At 46.2% G+C, this 20,441-nt stretch overlaps 1 protein-coding gene across 5 annotated transcripts in view; it reads right to left on the bottom strand.

The window, feature by feature from the left end:
• The window catches only part of ARMH3 (armadillo like helical domain containing 3), a 791,613-nt gene that overhangs the window by 596,235 nt on the left and 174,937 nt on the right, over window positions 1-20,441 (bottom strand). For all 5 annotated transcript variants that reach the window (XM_029610203.1, XM_029610204.1, XM_029610205.1 and 2 more), the window contains exon 10: window positions 354-397. In XM_029610203.1, the coding sequence (XP_029466063.1) occupies window positions 354-397 (44 nt within the window). The remainder of the gene's footprint in view (window positions 1-353; window positions 398-20,441) is intronic.

Below are 20,441 nucleotides of genomic sequence, written 5' to 3'. Positions count from 1 at the left end.
GAATCTTGTTTCTTGCTATAGGAGAGAAGAAGAGATGTAGAAATTAAAATATTTACTGATACTATATTAAAAACACCCCAGTTGCCCTACCACTTGCATTATATCCTGTCAGGGCAAAATTTAAGAGTATGTGCTTTTTGGTCTGAGCAAATCTTAAGGTCTGAAGTACATGCTGTGCATCGTTCCATGTCCAGATGGCAAGCATGCAGGGGAGAGCCAGATTTTCTCCCAGCACCAGCAGGCCATACACATACACATATAGTATTCCCAATGGGCCTCTTGCCACAATCTCTATAAAATGCATTTCTAGGAGTCAGAAACTTGTCTAAATCAAAATCTGAAAGTAAACATACCTGTTATACTCAAACAAAGCTTGAGTTATCACCACCCCCATTCCCTGAATAAACACAAAACAAAAAAATATATTAGAATCACATAAAGGATTGATTTAAAATACTGGTGTAAACTTAAATTTTGGTGTATGGGGCTTTGAACATGCAATTAACAAAAACTGGAGCAAGAAACAGCAGCACTGTCCTCAGGCTAAACTGACGAAAGATATCTTATGGGCTCAAATAACTAGGAAAACAGAAATAAAAACAACTAATATAGCAGAGTTGCTTACCTGTAACAGGTGGTCTCCTAGGACAGCAGGATGTTAGTTCTCACACATGGGTGACATCACTATCCACGTGTCCATGCACAGTCCCTCTTCAATCTTGTAACATAGAATTAAGAAAAAATAAAATAAACATAGGAGAAACCCAACTCCGCGAGGTGGCGGGTAGGTTTTGTGAAGACAAGCATCCTGCTATTCTAGGAGAACACATGTTACAGGTAAGCAACTCTGCCTTCTCCTAGGACAAGCAGGATGGTAGTCCTCACACATGGGTGAATCTCTATCTACAGACTGTTCCCAAATAATAGCAAGATCAACCAGCATCTAACCAGGTGCCAATTGGCACAACAACACTGATGTGGCTGGTAAAGTGTGTAGAGAACTCCATGTTGCAGCCTGGCAATTCTTGGCCACGGGGATCGCTCTTAAGTGGGCTACTGAAGCCGCCACAGCTCTGACAGAATGAGCCTTGACATGGCCCACAAGCTGCAGTCCCGCTTACACATAGCAGAAGGAAATACAATTCACCAGCCAATTAGACAGGGTCTATTTGGCAACAGCCACTCCTAATCTATTCCTGTCAAAGGAGATGAAGAGCTGCGTGGATTTCCTGTCCAGGTGCAATTGAGCTTAGTAAAAAAGGTGGGTAGGACAATAAACTGGTTAAGATGGAAGTCCATCACCACCTTAGAGAGGAATTTAGGGTGCGTACGCCGAACCAACCTGTCATGAAACAACTTCGTGTATGGTGGATATGTCACCAAAGTCTGAAGTCCACTGACTCTGCGCGCTGAAGTGACCGCAACCAAAAACATGAACTTCCAGGTCAGGTACTTCAGGTCACAGGAGCGCAGTGGCTCAAACGGATCTTTCATGAGTTGAGCCAGCACCACATTGAGATCCCAGGACACAACAGGAGACCACAGGGGAAGCTTCAACTGAAGCAGACCCTGAATAAAACACCCCACTATGGACTGCACAGAAATGGACGAACCATCTACACCCTGGTCATAGGCACCGAAGGCACTCACGTGTACCCTGCCGAAATTGGTTTTCAAGCCAGCATCCGAGAGGTGCAGTAGATAATCAAGCAGTTTCGATGTAGAGCAAGAGAACGGATATAGGCCATGATGCTCACACCACACAGAAAACCTCCTCCTCTTCAGGCCGTAAGACTTCCTAGTGGAAGGCTTACTGGAAACCACCAGGACTCGGGACACACTGTCTGACAGGTCAAGGGGCTACAGAATTAGCCTCTCAACATCCAGGCCATGAGCGACAATGCCCTAAGGTTGGGATGGCGCAGTCTGCCCTGATCCTGTGTGACGAGGTCAGGGGAAGTCCCCAGACCGATCGGTTCCTGAACAGATAGATCCCGTAGGAGCAGGAACCAGATCTGCCTTGGCCAATAAGGGGCTATGAAGATCATGGTCCCCCTGTCCTGTCACAGCTTCAGGAGAGTCTTCATCACCAGAGGAAACGGAGGATACGCATGCAGAAGGCCCTTACCCCAATGACAGGCAAAGGCATCTGAGGATGGTTTGCCATCCACCCTGTACAGGAAGAATTGTCTCACCTTGCTGTTGCAGGGGGGAGGCAAAGAGATCCACGTCCAAGGTTTCCCAGAGACGGAAGATCCGTTCTGCCACTTCCTGATCCAGGGACCACTCGTGGGGTTGGAAGGCTCGACTCAGTCGGTCTGCAACCATATTCTCCGTCCCGGCAAGATACATGGTTCAGACCCTGGGACCAAACCCATGACCAAATCTGGACTGCCTCCTGGCACAGAAAGAACGACCTTATACCTTCCTGCTTGTTGATATACCACATCGCCACTTGATTATCAGTCTGGATCAGGACCCCTTTGCTGGACAGGCAATCCCTGCACGCCCAAAGCATGTAATGGATCGCTCGAAGCTCCAGGAAGTTGATCTGGCATTGAGCTTCCTAGGCAGACCACAGACTCTCCATGCAGAGCCCCTCCACATGGGTGCCCCACCCCAGGTTTGATGCATTCGTGGTAAGCACAACTTGGGTAGGGGGGAGACTGAAAAGGAACTTCCTTCTCCAAACTGGCCAGGCTCTCCCACGAAGACAAGGAGGTCTGGAGAGGCAGAGTAATGCGCTTGCGTATGTGGAGGTCCTGGGTGGCCTGCTGCCACTGGGACCGCAAGGTCCACTGAACTCTGCGCATATGTAAGCGAGCCAAGGGAGTAACAGTCAGTTGCAGCCATGTGATCCAGTAGTTGGAGAAAGTGGCGGCCTGAGAACTGCCAGCTCCGGTGAACCACTCCTGCAAGGGATGCCAGTGTGAGTGTCCAATCGTGAGGAAGATAGGATCTGGATTGAGCAATATCTAGCCAGGCACCGGTAAAGTTCAACTGAGGCGACAGGGTGAGTTGGAACTTCGGGTAGTTGGTAACAAACCCTAGGGACTCCAACACCCGAATGGTCAAGTGCAGGGACCGAAGTGCTCCCTCCTGGGTGGCGCGCTTGACCAACCATCGTTCAAGTAGGGAAACACCTGCACCCCCAGTTGGTGGAGGTGTGCAGCCACTACTGCCAGACACTTGGTGAAGATACGTGGGACCGAAGTGAGGCCAAAAGGCATCACCCTGTACTGGAAATGCCTCTCGCCCATGATGAATCGAAAACACCTCCTGTGAGCAGAGGAGATCTTGATGTGGGCATATGCATCTTTTAGATCAAGGGAGCAAAGCCAGTCCCCTCTTTGCAGGAGGGGAAATCAGGGAACTCAGAGAGACCATTTTGAACTTTTCTCTTCTTAAAAATTTGGTCAAAGCTCTCAGGGCTAAAATCAGGCAAAATCCTCCTGTTCTCTTTGGAATCAGGAAATAACAAGAGTAGAACCCCTGCCCTTGCTGTTGCAGCGGAATGGGCTCGACTGCTCTGACCATTATGAGGGCAGAGACCACCATCAAGAGTATTTCCAGAAGAGAGGACAGACCCCCATGAGGGTCATGGGGGAGAGTCCGAGGGGACATTCAGGAAATTTAACCGATACCCTCAAAGAAGGATGGACAGAACCCACCAGTCTGAGGTGACACTGGGCCAGCAGTCCATGAAGCACCACTGCTGAACTCCCATAGAAGGGCCCGCCATCAAGGGTACGGTCGATTGACTTATAAGAACATAAGAATTTGCCATGCTGGGTCAGACCAAGGGTCCATCAAGCCCAGCATCCTGTTTCCAACAGAGGCCAAACCAGGCCACAAGAACCTGGCAATTACCCAAACACTAAGAAGACCCCATGCTATTGATGCAATTAATAGCTGTGGCTTTTACTTAAGTAAACTTGATTAATAGCAGTTAATGGACTTCTCCTCCAAGAACTTATCCAAACCATTTTTGAACCCAGCTAACTAACTGCACTAACCACATCCTCTGGCAACAAATTCCAGAGCTTAATTGTGCGCTGAGTGAAAAAGAATTTTCTCTGATTAGTTTTAAATGTGCTACTTGTTAACTTCATGGAATGCCCCCTAGTCCTTCTATTATACGAAAGTGTAAATAACCGATTCACATCTACTCGTTCATGACCTCTCATGATCTTAAAGACCTCTATCATATCCCCCCTCAGCCGTCTCTTCTCCAAGCTCAACAGCCCTAACCTCTTCAGCCTTTCCTCATAGGGGAGCTGTTTCATCCCCTTTATCATTTTGGTTGCCCTTCTCTGTACCCTCTCCATCGCAACTATATCTTTTTTGAGATGCAGTGACCAGAACTGTACACAGTATTCAAGGTGCGGTCTCACCATGGAACAATACAGAGGCATTATGACATTTTTGGTTTTATTAGCCATTCCCTTCCTAATAATTCCTAACATTCTGTTTGCTTTTTTGACTGCTGCAGCACACTGAGCTGACGATTTTAAAGTATTATCCACTATGATGCCTAGATCATTTTCCTGGATGGTAGCTCCTAATATGGAACCTAACATTGTGTAACTACAGCAAGGGTTGTTTTTCCCTATACGCAACACCTTGCACTTCTCCACATTAAATTTCATCTGCCATTTGGATGCCCAATCTTCCAGTCTTGCAAGGTCCTCCTGTAATGTATCACAATCCGCTTGTGATTTAACTACTCTGAATAATTTTGTATCGTCCACAAATTTGATAACCTCACTCGTCGTATTCCTTTCCAGATCATTTATATATATATACTAGCGGTACCCTGCCACGTGTTGCAGTGGCAGAGTCAGGTTCTTTTCCCTCCCTCCCACTTCCCCTTGCTCATTTACCTCAGTCACTCATCCTCCTCCCCCTTGGTCACTCACCCCCCCCTTCCCTCCCCTGACCCCACTCCAACTCTCTCCCCTCACACTACCTCTCCCCTCATTCTCCCTCCCCTGACACTCACCTCCCCCCTCATTCTCACTCCCCTCACTGTCACCTCCCCCCGCCTATTGCCTACCCTGCAGATCAGAAAACTTATGTCTTTCTATTTCTGTGGGAACCCCCCACCCCCAAAAAAAACCCAATCCCAACCCTTTAAATCACCCTCCTGCCCCCCCCCCCCCAAGACCTGGGAAATTAAAATTGTTGGTGCTACATGTGATCTGTCCCTGGGCGTCTGTGCGCATTATGTAGCCAAATAGGGGAGTGCCTAACCAAATTTGCACTCCCAAATTTGTTTTGTGGTCTGGGGAGGGCTATTTTGGTGCGTTCCCGAGATCGTGCAAGTTTAGTGTATGTATTTGTGTGTGAACCTCCCCCTTCCCCCAAAAAACAACCCTATGAGAAACGTTCTCTTAAACTAACCACCCCACACTCTCCTGCCCCCCCCCCCCAGCCCTGCGAAAAAAAGTAGCCCACACCCCTGCCCCCCCAGTTGCCGAAGAATGAAACCGGCCCCCCCCTTGTGACCCTCCCTAAGATATTCGCAATAAATTCATTACCACCCCCCACCCTCCAGACCCCCTGAGACCTGATAAAAATGTCAGTCGGTGGAGCGGGCGTTCAGGAGCAGTCTGGGAGCGATGTATTGGTGTTGGTCCGTCGGCTGCGAGCACTGAAACTGGTTCCGATGGCCCTTTGCCCTTACTATGTCAGTGGGATGGAGCAATGGCAGCGGTAGGTCCTCTGACATAGTAAGGGCAAAGGGCCGCCGGCTGCCAATCCTGAAAATGGCACTGAGGGGCCCTCGCCCTTACTATGTCACATGGTCTACTGCCGCCAATGGTGTCCCCGAGTGGCATAATAAGGAAAAGGGCCGTCGGCGCCATGTTGATTGCTGGCAGCCGACGGCCGTAGTGCAGGAGATGTGTCCCGGACCGGTCCTGGCCCCCCACTGGAGCCTCCCGGACTTCTGTCAGGTTTTGTGTGTGTTGTGAGGGCCTGGGAAGTAAATAAATTTGGCATGTGTGTGTGGGGGGGGGGTGAGGAGGGTGGTGGGTGTATTTTATCTGTAAAGGAAATAGTTATCTTCCAGTGAAAAAAGTGCGCGAATGTGTTAAAATGGAAGTGAAATGTGGACCTGGACTGGCGAAATGATTAGTGTAGCGTGTGTTAGTGTAAGGTATAACAGATGGCGCTTACATCCAGCAGATGTCGCTGTTTTCTGGAAAAAAATCTTTAAACCTATTTTACCTGTCACAGGTGTGACATATCTGTAATGCAGGTACAGAAGAACCTTCCTGTATGCGAAATGAAGGTTGTGTCCAAATTTGAAAGCAATTTGTTCAGTGGTTTCTGAGATTAGCGATTTTGTCCAAACTATTTAACATTTTTATTTATATAGATTGAAAAGCACCAGTCCAAGCACAGATCCCTGAGGCACTCCACTGTTTACCCTTTTCCACTGAGAAAATTTACCAGTTTGTAATCCGCGAAAGGACATCGCCTCCTATCCCATGACTTTTTAGTTTTCTTAGAAGCCTCTCATGAGGGAATTTGTCAAACGCCTTCTGAAAATCCAAATACACTACATCTACCAGTTTACCTTTATCCACATGTTTATTAACCCCTTCAAAAAAATGAAGCAGATTTGTTAGACAAGACCTCCCTTGGGTAAATCCATGTTGACTGTGTTCCATTGAACCATGTCTTTCTATATGCTCTACGATTTTGATCTTTAGAATAGTTTCCACTATTTTTCCCGGCACTGACATCAGGCTCACTGGTCTATAATAACCCGGATCGCCCCTGGAGCCCATTTTAAATATTGGGGTTACATTGGCCACCCTCCAGTCTTCAGGTACAATGGATGATTTTAATGATAGGTTACAAATTTCCCTTGCAGCCAGTCAAAATCCCGTAGTGTGGCTTGGCTTGGGCACCGGCTGAGGCTAGGGGCCCCGCTGCTGTTTGAATTGGCCCCAAGAGCCCACAGGCTGAGAACGGGCACGAGAGGCGGGAGGATAATACTTCTGGCGATAAAAAAACCTCCTTGGGCCCTTTTGGGAGGATTTCCTGGCAGAGCATGGAGGGTCTGTCATGCTGGTAGAGAGATGCTGAAGTGTCTCATGGTGATCCTTCAACTGAGCCACAGCATCCCTCACTTTGTCACAAAAGGAGTTTCTCACCAGTACACGGCAAGTCCGTGAGTTTCTCCTGGACCTCCGGCCGGAGATCAGGGGCTTGGAGCCAGGCCATCCTGCAGGCACCAGTGTCCATTGCTGTCTCCCTACCTGCCATTTCAAACATGTCATAGGTATAGCGCACCTCGTGTTTGACACATTCCAGGCCCTATTGAATGACAGCCCCAGAAGCATCCTGCTGTTGCTGGGGCAGGTGCTCGGACAATTGCTGGACCTGCTGCCAGAGGTTCCGAGAGTATTGTGTCATGTGCAGCTAGTAGGAAGCAATACAGGTAATCAGCATGGCGCCCTGAAACACCTTACTACTCAGCGCATCCAGTGCCCTGTGCTCCCGACCCGGAGGGGCGGATGCATGGGTGCGGGAACGCTTGGCCTTTTTGAGGGCAGACTGTACAATAGACTGGTGCAGGACTTTACACATCTCAAACCCCCCCCCCCCCCCCCCCAAGGCATGCTGTACCAGATAAACAGCATCAGCCTTCCTATTCCACAAAGGCACAGAGATGGGTCGAGGAGAGGTCCCCGGATTCATCGGAGGAAGACTCAGTTGAATCATCCCCCCATGGGTCGTAAGGGTATCGTCATCACTATGATCACCCACAGCCGTCCATGGTGGGGGCCCTCCTCAGCCCAACATCTTGGGCACAGAGGGCATCAAGGGCCATGAAATCGGTCCAGACAACATTGGCTGTGGAACTAGGGACCTTGAATGTGTCTTTGGCCTCGAAGGACCTTCCTCCTCAGAGGAACCTGCAATGGGTATTGTACCAGAAGGAGGAGGCAACAGTGGCCACTGGGGCATCAACGGTACCCGAGCCACTGGCAATGGCTGCGTAGGAAGGACACCAAGAAGAACGTTGAGGTGTTCCAGCAGCGGAGCCAACATCAAAGGTGCAGGCTCTGACACCGGTGGAGGCACAGGCGAAGCTGGCAGCTCGATGCCCTGCAAGGCCTAAACAACTGCCAATTGCTCCCTGCGCTCCAGTTGCTCCTCGACAGCAGACGATGATAGGACAGACTGAGGAGGTAGCAGTGTAACCGGATCTCCCTCGGAGCCGGTGCCAACTCGAGCTCGGTACTGTGTGAAGACGGAGACAGACTGCAATGTTTCCGGGATTTCCCACGGTGCTCAGCCTGGTCTTTCCCCAGCACAGAGGAAGGAGATGATCCAGAAGTCTTCGAGTGAGAGGAAATTGATGCCAGCCAATCCCCAGCCCCCCTCTCCACTTGAAGCCCCGGTGGCATAGAGGACACCGAGGGATCAGTGTCTATCGGCTCCCCCCAACCTTATCGAAACAGCTTCTCCATCTTATCCAGGCAGGCACACCAGTCCTTGAGGATCATTTGGTTGCAAAAACGACACCACCGGACTTCGTGTGATGTCCCCCAGGCAAAGGATACACACCTCGTGTGGATCTGTGACGGACATCGTCCGAGGGCACCGGTGGAAACCAGACGACCCCATTACAAAAAATGGCCAGCAAGCAGTCGATGACAGGCAGATCCCGAAGGACACCTTACCTGGAATCGACCACACAGAAGGGAAAAACTTACTGCACCACCCTTCTAACTAAAGCCGGGGGATGGAGAGGGACCCAGCATAAGAAAAAAAACATTTTCCCAACAAAAGGAGCATGACCTCCACAACCACGAGACGACAGCTCCGCGGAAAAGAAGAGACTGAAGAGGGACCCCGCGTGGATAGTGGCATATGTTTTCAGTGCCAGGCTCCATCCGATGATGTCACCTATGTGTGAGGACTACCATCCTGCTTGTCCTAGAAGAAACCCAATTCTCTATACATCATCCAGAAAACCTGTGTGCAATGTACATGTCAAATAGCACTCCAGAAGCTATAAGAAGTAAAACCTTTCGTGTCACTTCAAAATGTGTGACTAATGGCCAAATCCATCCAAAATCAGTAACACAGGAAATCTGAATGAAGTTGCAGTAACATTTCTAACTTAAATAACATTTTCTGAACCTTCTGTTTCCTGGTTCAGTGCTCCAGCTAATAAAACACCACAGAAATATAAGATAAGACAAGACAATCATGGATCTGTGTTTAAGCATAGGGAACGTGTGCAAAATAATTAAGAAAATAATTACTGACTCAGAAGGTAACACATGAAGTTTAGTGGGATCTTTAAAAGGCACTTGCTAGCTTGTTTATCTTTTCACTTCTTTCACAGGATTTGGCTTCCTCTTTCCATTCAACCTCTACATATTAGGCATTTCTCACTTATGCTTAAAACAATGTTTTACGTTTCAGTTTTAAAACAGCTTTCTTGAAGCACATCTGCCAACTTCTGGCACTGAAAGGCCAAGCACCAGATGAAGCAGGAAGATAATATCCAGATGCTGCAAGACAGATGGGTCTGCAGCCAGCAAACTGGACTCCATCGCTCTATGGTCCTTTCCTGGAGAGGCTGAGGAATGAGTCCAAGAGTGCTTGGCACCTCGAGGGCAGATTCAACCACCACCGACTGGTGGGGCAGATGACGCTTATCAAATCCAGCAGCCTTCTGAACAGGTAGACCCCATCTGCTTTCTTATTAACAGGAGGCACTTTGAGGGGGTGTTCTCATATCCTCAGCAGCAACTCCTTAAGGATCTCGTGTACCGGGCCACCACAATCTCCTTAGGAGGCTCCACGAACTGGAGAACCTGAAGCATTTTGTGCCTGGCATCCTTCTTTGTCAATAACTGAAACGGGATGGATTACACCATCACCCTCACAAAATCTGCAAAGGTCAAGTCCTCAGGCAGAGACTTCCTTCGCTTCTCTGAAGGAAGACCCTCTGAGTCTTTGAGGAGGACCCCAAGGCATCATCCCCCCATGGGTCATAGGGTTCCTCATCCTCACTGTAAGCCACAGGGGATGGGTCCCTCGGTGCACGGCCTTTCACCAGGATGCAGGCACCAGTAGAAGTGGACGGCATCTCTGTCGGCCTCAGTGGAGCTTCCTCCTCAGAGGAACCGGCAACAATCATCTTAATCGGTAGGAGGAGGCTTCAGTGCTCCACCAGGCACTGATGCTGTCCTGGGAACCAGCACCAGCTGGGTTGGTAAAGCACCGATGAGCGCACTGAGCTTCTACAGAAGCAGTACAAGGACGGGCGGCACTGGGTCCGGTGCCAACTGTACCACAGGACCAAAATTTTGCAGCGCTCGGTCAACCGCCAGCTAGACTCTGTGCCCCAGCTCTGCCTCAAATGTTGCCGATGCCAACACAGACTGGGAGGAAAGAGGGGTAACCAGATACTCTTCGGACCCACAAGATGGATTTGTGACTGGGATCAGGACCGGTGGAGACCCTCATGGACCCCCCCAGCATCGATGGAGAATTGGCAATCCTTGCCACGAGATCGCTTCAAGGGCATTGCAGGAAAAGCCGGTGCATCCCCTTGCCCGGCACTGTGCACTGATGGGGACCAGTGCCGATGGTTCTTCAGCTTCCCTCGATACTCGGCCCAGTCTTTCCCTGGGTACCAAGGCCGATGATGATGATGAGGAACCTGACATCCTCGGCCCAGAGGAGAACGACAACGATCAGTCTCTGGCACCCCTATCCACCGACGAAACCAACAGTCCTGCCAATGCCAATGTCAATGTTTCCTCTAAGGTCTGAGTTGCTGTGAGCATAAAATTGATAAGCTTTTTGCATCAAAGAAAGTAGTACTCACAGAGTAATAAAACCAAAAATTTTTGCTCACGAGCAAAGGTTTGTGCACACAGCTACCTAATCCTTAGAGGGAACATTGATGTGGACAAATGGTGAACTGAGGTGACTGTGCCAGAAGCCATGCTTTAGCAGTTCCCAGCAGACACCATCTTGTGCTGGAGGAAGGACTCCAATAGCTCCAATAGTGTCTATGCATGTTGGTAGAAAGTGTCAGCAGCATGTGTCTGCTGGCACAAAAGAAGGGGTGGTGCCGTTTATTTGTATCTTCCTGTACAATACAGGGGAATCAATGGTAGTCAGGAAAAGCAAAACTGCTTACCTTGTAATAGGTGTCATCCCAGGACAGCAGGATGTCGTCCTAACATATGGGTGACGTCACTGAACGGAGCCCAGGCGGGAAAGCTTTCTGTCAAAGTTTCTGGAAACTTTTCACTGGCCCTGAGAGGCCACTGAGCATGCCCAGCATGCTATGATATTCTCTGCCACAGGTGTCTCTCTTCACTCTGTTATATAGCATAAAGCGTTAGCAAAAATAAAATAATAAAGGTATGAGAGGCCCAACTCTGCGGGGTGGCGGGTGGGTTCTGTGAGGACTACATCCTGCTGTCCTGGGATAACACCTATTACAAGGTAAGCAATTTTGCTTTATCCCAGGACAAGCAGGATGCTAGTCCTCACATATGGGTGAATAGCGAGCTAGAGGCTGAGTCATGTTGTATTGAGGCAACAGTGAAGTATTGTTGTTGAGTGAATCAGCCGAAGATCACAGAACATTGGATGTAGAAGGAGTTGGGATTAAACTGGAAACAAGTTCTTTAAGACAGATTGTCCATAGGCTGAATCTTGTCTTCCTTCTTTGTCCAAGCAGTAGTGGGCTGCAAAAGTGTGAAAAGAACTCCATGTTGCTGCTCTGCATATGTCTAGGATTGGCACTGAATGAAAATGTGCTACTGAAGTTGACATTGTTCTTACTGAATGTGCCTTTACTCGCCCTTGAAGAGGAAGGCCTGCTTGTTCATAGCAGAACTCTAGGCAATCTGCTATCCAATTGGAAAGGGTATGTTTACCCACTGCTTTACCCGGTTTGTTTGGATCATAAGAAACAAAAAGCTGAGTGGATTTTCTGTGGACTGCAGTACAATTTAAGTAGAAAGCAAGTGTACGCTTACAGTCCAGGGTGTGTAAGGCTGTTTCTCCCGGATGGAATGAGGCCTTGGAAAAAATGTGGGTAAATTTATGGATTGGTTCAAGTGGAATTCCGTAACTACCTTGGGAAGGAATTTTGGATGTGTACGGAGAACCACTCTGTCATGCAGGAATTTTGTATAAGGTTCGTATGTGACAAGTGCTTGTAACTCACTAACCCTTCTAGCTGAGGTAATGGCTATGAGGAAGATAGTCTTCCATGTGAGAAATTTAAGATTACAAGAGTCAATGGGTTCGAAAGGAGAGCGCATGAGTCTTGTTAGTACCAAATTCAGGTCCCAGCTTGGGACGGGTTTTCGAATTGGTGGTTTAAGGTGAGTTAGACCTCTCATAAATCTACCGAGACGAAGTGTCACAAGTAAACTATAGAATGGCCTTACATAACTATAGAGAAGCAATTAACACGGCCAAACGCAATTTTTATTTGGATAGGATACATAAATTTCAGTTTAATCCTAGGAGTTTGTTTCAATATGTATCAGAACTGACCAATATTAGAGGCAACGTAGCTAATTGGGGGAATTAACTTAAAAAACAAGAGCAATGAATTTGCCGCCTTTTTCAAGGAAAAAATTCAAATCGTATTAAAAAATCTCAATACACAGACCTTACAAAATATTGTTCTACCTAGTAATCCATCTGTGAATTGGTCAACATTTGATTCCATTTCATCGCTAGAAATAGCGAATTTAATAAAAAAATGACACCGGCTAATCACTCCATGGACAAAATGCCGATCAATCACTTGAAGGTAGTGCGAGATATTATAGCCAAACCACTAGCTGATATTGTCAATCTATCACTAGAAGAAGGCACATTTCCTGACAGTCTGAAATGTGCAATGGTGAAACCTATTTTGAAGAAAACTAATCTGGATCCAGAAATCTTGACAAACTACAGACCAATTTCAATTCTTCCATTCGTGGCCAAATTGATTGAAAAAGTGGTCAACCGACAGTTAATGGACCACCTAGAAGAACATCAGCTGCTTTTCCCGGCCCAATATGGTTTTCGGAAAGCTCAGAATACAGAGACCCTGCTAATCTCACTACTTGATACCATACAAAGAGGTTTCGACCAGAATACCTCCTATCTGTTGATTCTGTTGGATATATCAGCGGCGTTTGACACCATCAATCATGAAGTACTTATTTCTAGATTGAGCGAAGTGGGTCTTCAAGACAAAACATTAGATTGGTTTAAATCGTTTCTGGCCAATAGATCATATGTTGTTAAATTGGGAACAGCTGAATCCGAGGTAATTGATCTTCATACTGGAGTCCCTCAGGGTTCTTCCCTCTCACCAACTTTATTTAATATTTATATGGCCCCATTATGTAGATTCTTAGCGGGTCTGGGGCTGGTACACTACGTTTTTGCGGACGATATCCAGATATTGATACCCATAAAAGATTCTTTGTCAGCTACATTGAAACTCTGGGATGTCTATTATCAATCAATAAACCAACTTCTTACGCATATGTCATTAGCGCTAAACAATTCAAAAACCGAAATACTCTTTATCGGTAACAAGGTAACAGAGAAAGTAGAAAAGGACATCCTTAACTGTCTCCCTTTATATAAAATTCAATCTGAGGTAAGAGATTTAGGGTGTATGCTAGACTCTGAGCTTAAAATGAAATCTTCTGTGAAGGCTATCCTAAAAGACGTTTTTCACAAATTAAGAGTGTTAAGGAGATTAAAACCACTATTGCACTCAAATGATTTCCGGATTGTAGTCCAGGCATTAATTCTACCCAAGTTAGATTATTGTAATGCCCTATGGTTGGGTTTGCCCTCATCGACTATCCGTCCGCTGCAATTGTTGCAGAATGCCGCTGCACGGCTAATATCTGACACAAAAAATTTGATCATGTTTCCCCAGTTCTGATGGGTTTACATTGGTTGCCGGTTCAGTTCCGTATACAATACAAGTGCCTAACTTTAATACATAAAGCAATATATGGCACGAATTCGGAATGGCTGAATGCCTCCTTACGTATCCATGTCCCATCACGAAATTTGAGGTCCCTTGGGCAGGCCTTGTTGACCATTCCATCGCCCAAGCTGGCTCACCTTAGTTCAGTGAGAGAGAGGTCCTTATCTTTAGCAGGGCCAAAAATGTGGAATTCCTTACCCGCTGAGATTCGGACAGAGGAGGACATTAACAGCTTTAGGAAGCAGATAAAAACCTGGCTATTCGAACAGGCTTTTAGCCTGAATAGTTGACCCCGTTTTCTATAGTAGTACAGAGACACTAGGAGAGGAGGGAGAGGAGAGTCTAAGAGGGAAGGAGGGGAGATGGGTGGGTGGAGGGGAGGAGGGTAGAATAAATAAATAAATAAATAAACTTATGAGAGGATGAGTGGATATAGGTGCATCTCCTATTTTGTTATGGTAAGCAGAGATTGCACTTAAATGTACTCTGACAGATGAAGTCTGGAGACCAGAGTCTGACAGATGGTATAAGTATTCCAGTAGAGAAGTTGTGGGGCAAGTGAAAGGATTTATATCTTTTGTTGAGCACCAGAAAGTAAATCTCTTCCATTTAGAAGAATAGTTCTTTCTTGTGGAAGGTTTACGTGAAGCTATAAGCACTTGAGATATGTGAGATGAAAGATTGAGTGGTTGTAATATCAAGCTTTCAACATCCATGCTGTCAGGGATAGGGACTGAAGGTTGGAATGTCATAACCGGCCCTGATCCTGAGTTATGAGAGTGGGAGCTACTCCCAGACGAATGGGATCCCTGACTGAGAGACCTAGCAGTGTGGGGAACCATACTTGTCGAGGCCAATATGGGGCTATGAGAATCATGGTGCCCTTGTCCTGTTGTAGCTTCACTAGAGTTTTGGTTATGAGCGGTATTGGAGGATACGCGTATAGTAGGCCTGAGTTCCAAGGGCGAGCAAAGGCGTCCTTGGCTGGCTGATTGTTCTGTTTGTGTAGAGAACAGAACTTGTCCACTTTGTGATTCAGATGTGTCGCAAAGAGGTCTATTGTTGGTTGACCCCCAACGTTGAAATATCCTGGTTGCTACTGTAGTATCCAGGGACCATTCGTGTGGTTGGAATTGACGACTGAGTCGATCCGCCACTATATTGTGAATGCCTGCCAGATAAGTGGCTCGTAGGGACATTGAGTGATTCAGGGCCCAGCCCCAAATCTGTGCAGCTTCTTGACAAAGGAGATACGAGCCCGTACCTCCCTGTTTGTTGATGTACCACATGGCAACTGTGTTGTCTGTTTGGATGAGAAACAGACTTGTGTGAAAGGCAGTCCTGGAACGCATGCAGTGCATAACGTATTGCTCGAAGTTCCAGAAAATTGATTTGATATGTTGCTTCGAGTTTTGTCCAAGTCCCTTGTGTGTGGAGATTGTCTACATGAGCTCCCTATCCCAAGGTGGATGCATCTGTAGTTAAAGTAATCTCTGAGACTGGTTGTTGGAAAGGTAGGCCTTTGCACAGGTTGTCCTTGTTGGTCCACCAAAGTAGAGATGATCTTAGTTGGTGGGTCACTTGAATTGGAGAGTGGAGTGGTTGAATGGCTTGGATCCATTGTGACCTTAAAGTCCATTGGGTAACTCACATGGATAGCCTTGCCATAGGAATAACATGAACTGTGGAGGCCATATGACCTAGCAGTATCAGAAACTGATGAGCTGTGGTTTGTGTCCGTAAGGAAATGGACTTTGCTAGTAGAATGAGGGCCTCTGCTCGTTCTATAGGTAGAATAGCCTTTTCTAGATTTGTGTTCAACTCTGCGCCTATGAATTGAAGTAGATGAGTTGGAGTGAGATGGGATTTTTGATAGTTGATGAGAAACCCCATGGAGTGAAGTAGAGCAATTGTCCGGTTGAGAGAAGTTATTGCTCCCTTTTGAGATTGACTCTTTATGAGCCAGTCGTCTAGATATGGAAAAACATGGACACCTTCTTTGTGTAAGTGTCCTACTATTACTGCTAGACATTTGGTGAAAACCCTGGGAGCAGAGGCCAGTACAAATGGTAGAACCTTGTATTGGAAATGTTGATGGCCCACTGTGAAGCGCAGGTATTTGCGATGAGGAGGCTGCCCCTTCGTGCAGCCCCCAGTGCAGCCCTGCACCCTTCTCGCTCAGCTCTCCCTAGGGCTACTCGGCTCATGTCACCTATTCAACCACAGAAGATTCAGAGACAGGAATTCAACAACGAATCCAGGAACACATGACCATCAAAAACCCAACAGGTACTCGAACTAGCAGAAAGAATACAACCACCCTCTGCACGAAGTCCATTGTCACATTAGCTCAAACCTTAAAACCTAACTATCACAAACAACAGTTCCGCTTCCTGCTGATACTTCAGAAACCTTACAGCCTCTCCTCTCTCCCAAACTCTCTCATCCATCTCATTATAGACAGCATCTACTCCCAGCTTGAGCTTCTAAGATTTTTTCTCCCGGGCTTCTCTTTCAATAACTCCCAGAAGAAATGCAAAACCAATACATCCCTATCAGACACCACCGTCTCCTTCACAACATGTCACCTGTGCAAGAACTACCAATTAGAAATCCCAGATCTCTCATTCCAATCATGATCACTCCTCTAACACAGTTCCTAGGGCTAACTATGCTCTCAGTAACACTGGTCAATGCACAATCTCTGACAAAAAAGACGCATATCCTCACGACTACCTCTTGGACTGTAACCCTGATATCTGCGCCATTACAGAAACTTGGCTAAAAAACTCAGACATTGCTCTAATTAACCAACTACCCAATCACAAATACGATTTCTTCTCAATCCCCAGACACAATAAAAGAGGGGGTGGCCTGCTCCTAGCCACAAAGAAAGAATTCAGACTAACACTTCATCCTATCAAGTTAAAATCTACAATTGAACTTGGATTTTTTAAATCGAATCACTTTCAAATCCTACTAGTCTACGCTCCCCCAGGAATCCTAGAAGCAGACTCCTCACCCCTTATAGAAACCATAGTGAAACACATCAACACAGATTTTCCTACCATAATTTTGGGAGATTTAACTTACACTTTGATGCCTCTCCACACTCATCCAATTGTGAAGCATTCCTCACCGCCCTTAGCGCTACGGGATTCACCCAGATTATCAACAATCCAACTCACAAAGCAGGACACACATTGGATCTTATTTTCATCAATGCTAATTTCCTCTGCTCTATTGATCCTACATGTGCCCCCATTCCCTGGTCAGACCATTTCCTGATAACTACAACCCTCTCCACCAAGATACAATCTTCAACTGATCAACACCTCTCCACCATTCACTTCAGGAAATCTTGCGCTTCAGAAATTCTCAGCGAGCAGCTAACCAAGGAACTCACAAACCTAGACACATCCAACCCCAATTCAGCTGTGTTATCCTGGCATAAGATCACGGAAAGGGTAGCAAACAATCTTTGCCCATCAACCTCGAAATTAATCAACCCAGCAAAAAAAGGTAACCAACCTTGGTTCACCAGCGAACTCAAACGGATAAAACAAGATCTACGCCACAAAGAAAACAGATGGCGCAAAGCCCCTTCTCCGTCTACTCTTTCATCATACAAAGGAACTTTACATTTTTACAGATCATCCATCCTAAAATCAAAAAAACAATACTACGCTAATAAAATCCATGACCTACAATATGATGCAAAGGCTTTATTTTCTTATGTATCACAAATCACAAAGCCAATTCCTCCATCAATACCAGATGATCATGCTCAATCCAAGGCTAATGAGCTAGCCCTGTTCTTTCAGCAGAAGATTTCAAACACTATAGCACTTCTTCCAACTAAGACCAACCCTCCTGATTCAAGCACTTCCAACCACATACTCAAGGATACTAAATTCGACAACTTCGAATTAACTTCCATTAAAGAAATCGAAACCATTTTAAAAAGGCAGAAACCATCCAGCCACCCAACAGATAACATACCCTCCAAATTATTGCTACTCATCCCAGACACAATCTCAAGACCTCTGACTAACATCATAAATTGCTGCCTAACTCAAGGTCTGTACCCAGATAGCCTAAAAAATGCTTCCCTTAAACCCCTCTTGAAAAAACACAATTTAGACCCTAGCATTCTTGCTAATTTCCGTCCAATCTCTAATCTTCCATTCCTAGCCAAAATTACAGAAAAAGTAGTCAATACCCAGCTATCAGATTTCTTAGAAGAACACAATATTCTTTCCCCTTCCCAATATGGTTTCCGCAAATCACGCAATACAGAAACCCTGCTCATCTCACTAACAGACCATATTATTATGGGAATGGACAAAGGACACTCATTTCTTCTAATCCTTCTAGACATTTCAGCAGCCTTCGACACGGTCAACCACACCATCCTCCTGGACCGTTTATCTGACATTGGCATAACCGGCTCAGTCTACAGCTGGTTCAAGTCCTTCCTTGATAACAGAAGATTCAGGGTCAGGATCAACAACAAAGAATCGCCATCGACAAATTCTTCTCTTGGTGTACCTCAAGGATCCTCCCTTTCTCCCACCCTTTTCAATATTTACCTCCTCCCCCTTTGTAATCTGTTAACAAGTCTCAATCTCATCCATTATATCTATGCTGACGATGTTCAGATTCTGCTTCCCATTACAGAATCCATCACTAAAGCTCTCTCACTTTGGAAAACTTGCCTTCAATCTATAAACAATCTCCTCAATAATCTAAATTTGGTCCTCAACTCCGCTAAGACTGAATTTCTATTTATCTCTTCCAACCCAGACATCCATCCTCCACAAACCCATCACAATCTCCAACTCACCCACACTCAAGTAAGAGATCTGGGAGTAATTCTAGACAACCGCCTTAATCTAAAGACTATGATCAATTCGACTACCAAAGATTGTTTCCACAGGCTACAGGTGTTGAGAAGACTCAAACCTCTCCTATATCTCCACGACTTTAGAACTGTTCTGCAATCCCTAATTTTTTCAAAAATAGATTATTGCAGCGCTCTTCTTACTGGCCTACCCAGCTCAACCACCAAACCTCTTCAAATGATACAGAATGCTGCTGCCAGAATCTTAACCAGTACCAACCGAAGAGATCATATTACACCCACTCTCCGAAACCTTCACTGGTTACCAGTCTACCACAGAGTCCTTCACAAATCTCTCACCCTGATACACAAGTCCATCCATAACTATTTTCATCTTGACCTTGAATTTCCCCTCAAACTCCATACATCCAACAGACCGATTAGAGAAATCCACAAAGGAGAGTTACAATCCCCTCCAACCAAAACCATTCGCCTAGTTTCGACCAGGGTCCAAGCCTTTTCTCTAGCAGGTCCAAACATTTGGAATAGCCTTCCCGCAGAACTCAGGTTGGAACCATGCCTACCAACTTTTAAAAAAAAACTTAAGACTTGGCTGTTCCAACTAGCCTTCTCGGATCCTTCAGACACACAATAATCTACCATCCTACTCACGAGCCATGGGACCATGCCTCTCCGTGAGATGCCTCTTATCCAATACCTCCGCAATTAAACTATCTTGCTCGAACTGAGCTCATTATGACTTTTGTGTTTTAAGTTACGGCCCTGCTCGGGCCTTTTTTACTCTATTTACTTCCAAGCTGTAAAGCCTCCAAGTTTATAGTCCTTGTTCAATGTAACTTTCTTGCTCTCTTTCTGATTATAACTTATTGTTCTGTTTTTTGGTTACAAGTTTCTATCCCTCGTTCGATGTAAACCGATCTGATATGGTATTCAACCATGAAGCTCGGTATAGAAAAATGTGAAATAAATAAATAAATATATTGGAATGTGAGCATAAGCGTCTTGAAGATCCAGAGAACAAAGCCAATCTCTTGCTTGGAGAAGTGGAAGCATGGTGCCTAGAGAAACCATTCTGAATTTTTCTTTCTTTAGAAATTTGTTGAGATTTCTGAGGTCTAGGATAGGACATAGGCCTCCGGTTTTCTTTGGAATGAGGAAATATCTGGAGTAGAATCCTCTGCCCTTCTGTGTCCGGGGCACTGGTTGAATGGCCTTGGATCTCAGAAGGGTGGATAATTCTGTTTGTAATTGATGAAGTTGAGAGTTTTGTTGATGACAGGATGTTGGTGGAAACTCTGGAGGAATGGAGGTGAAATTTAGTTTGTAACCTCTGGCGACTATGGAAAGAACCCATTGATCTGTGGTTATGGATTGCCAATTTGTGTGAAAAAGGGATATTCTGCCTCCTACTGGAAGATTTGGCTTGGGATTGCAAGGTTGAATTTGTCCTCTGGTGTAGTCCTCAAAAGCCTGTTGCAGGCCCTGTCTGTGCAGGAGGTTGTGGACGGGCCGGTCTGGGTTGCCTGGTTTGGGATCGTTGTGTTGGCCTGGTAGATCTACCCCTAT

This window comes from Rhinatrema bivittatum, chromosome 7 (genome assembly GCF_901001135.1).
Source record: "Rhinatrema bivittatum chromosome 7, aRhiBiv1.1, whole genome shotgun sequence".
Classification (NCBI taxonomy): Eukaryota; Metazoa; Chordata; class Amphibia; order Gymnophiona; family Rhinatrematidae; genus Rhinatrema; species Rhinatrema bivittatum.
Note: the sequence above shows the minus strand (reverse complement) of the source record. Positions and strands in the feature narration are given on the sequence as shown.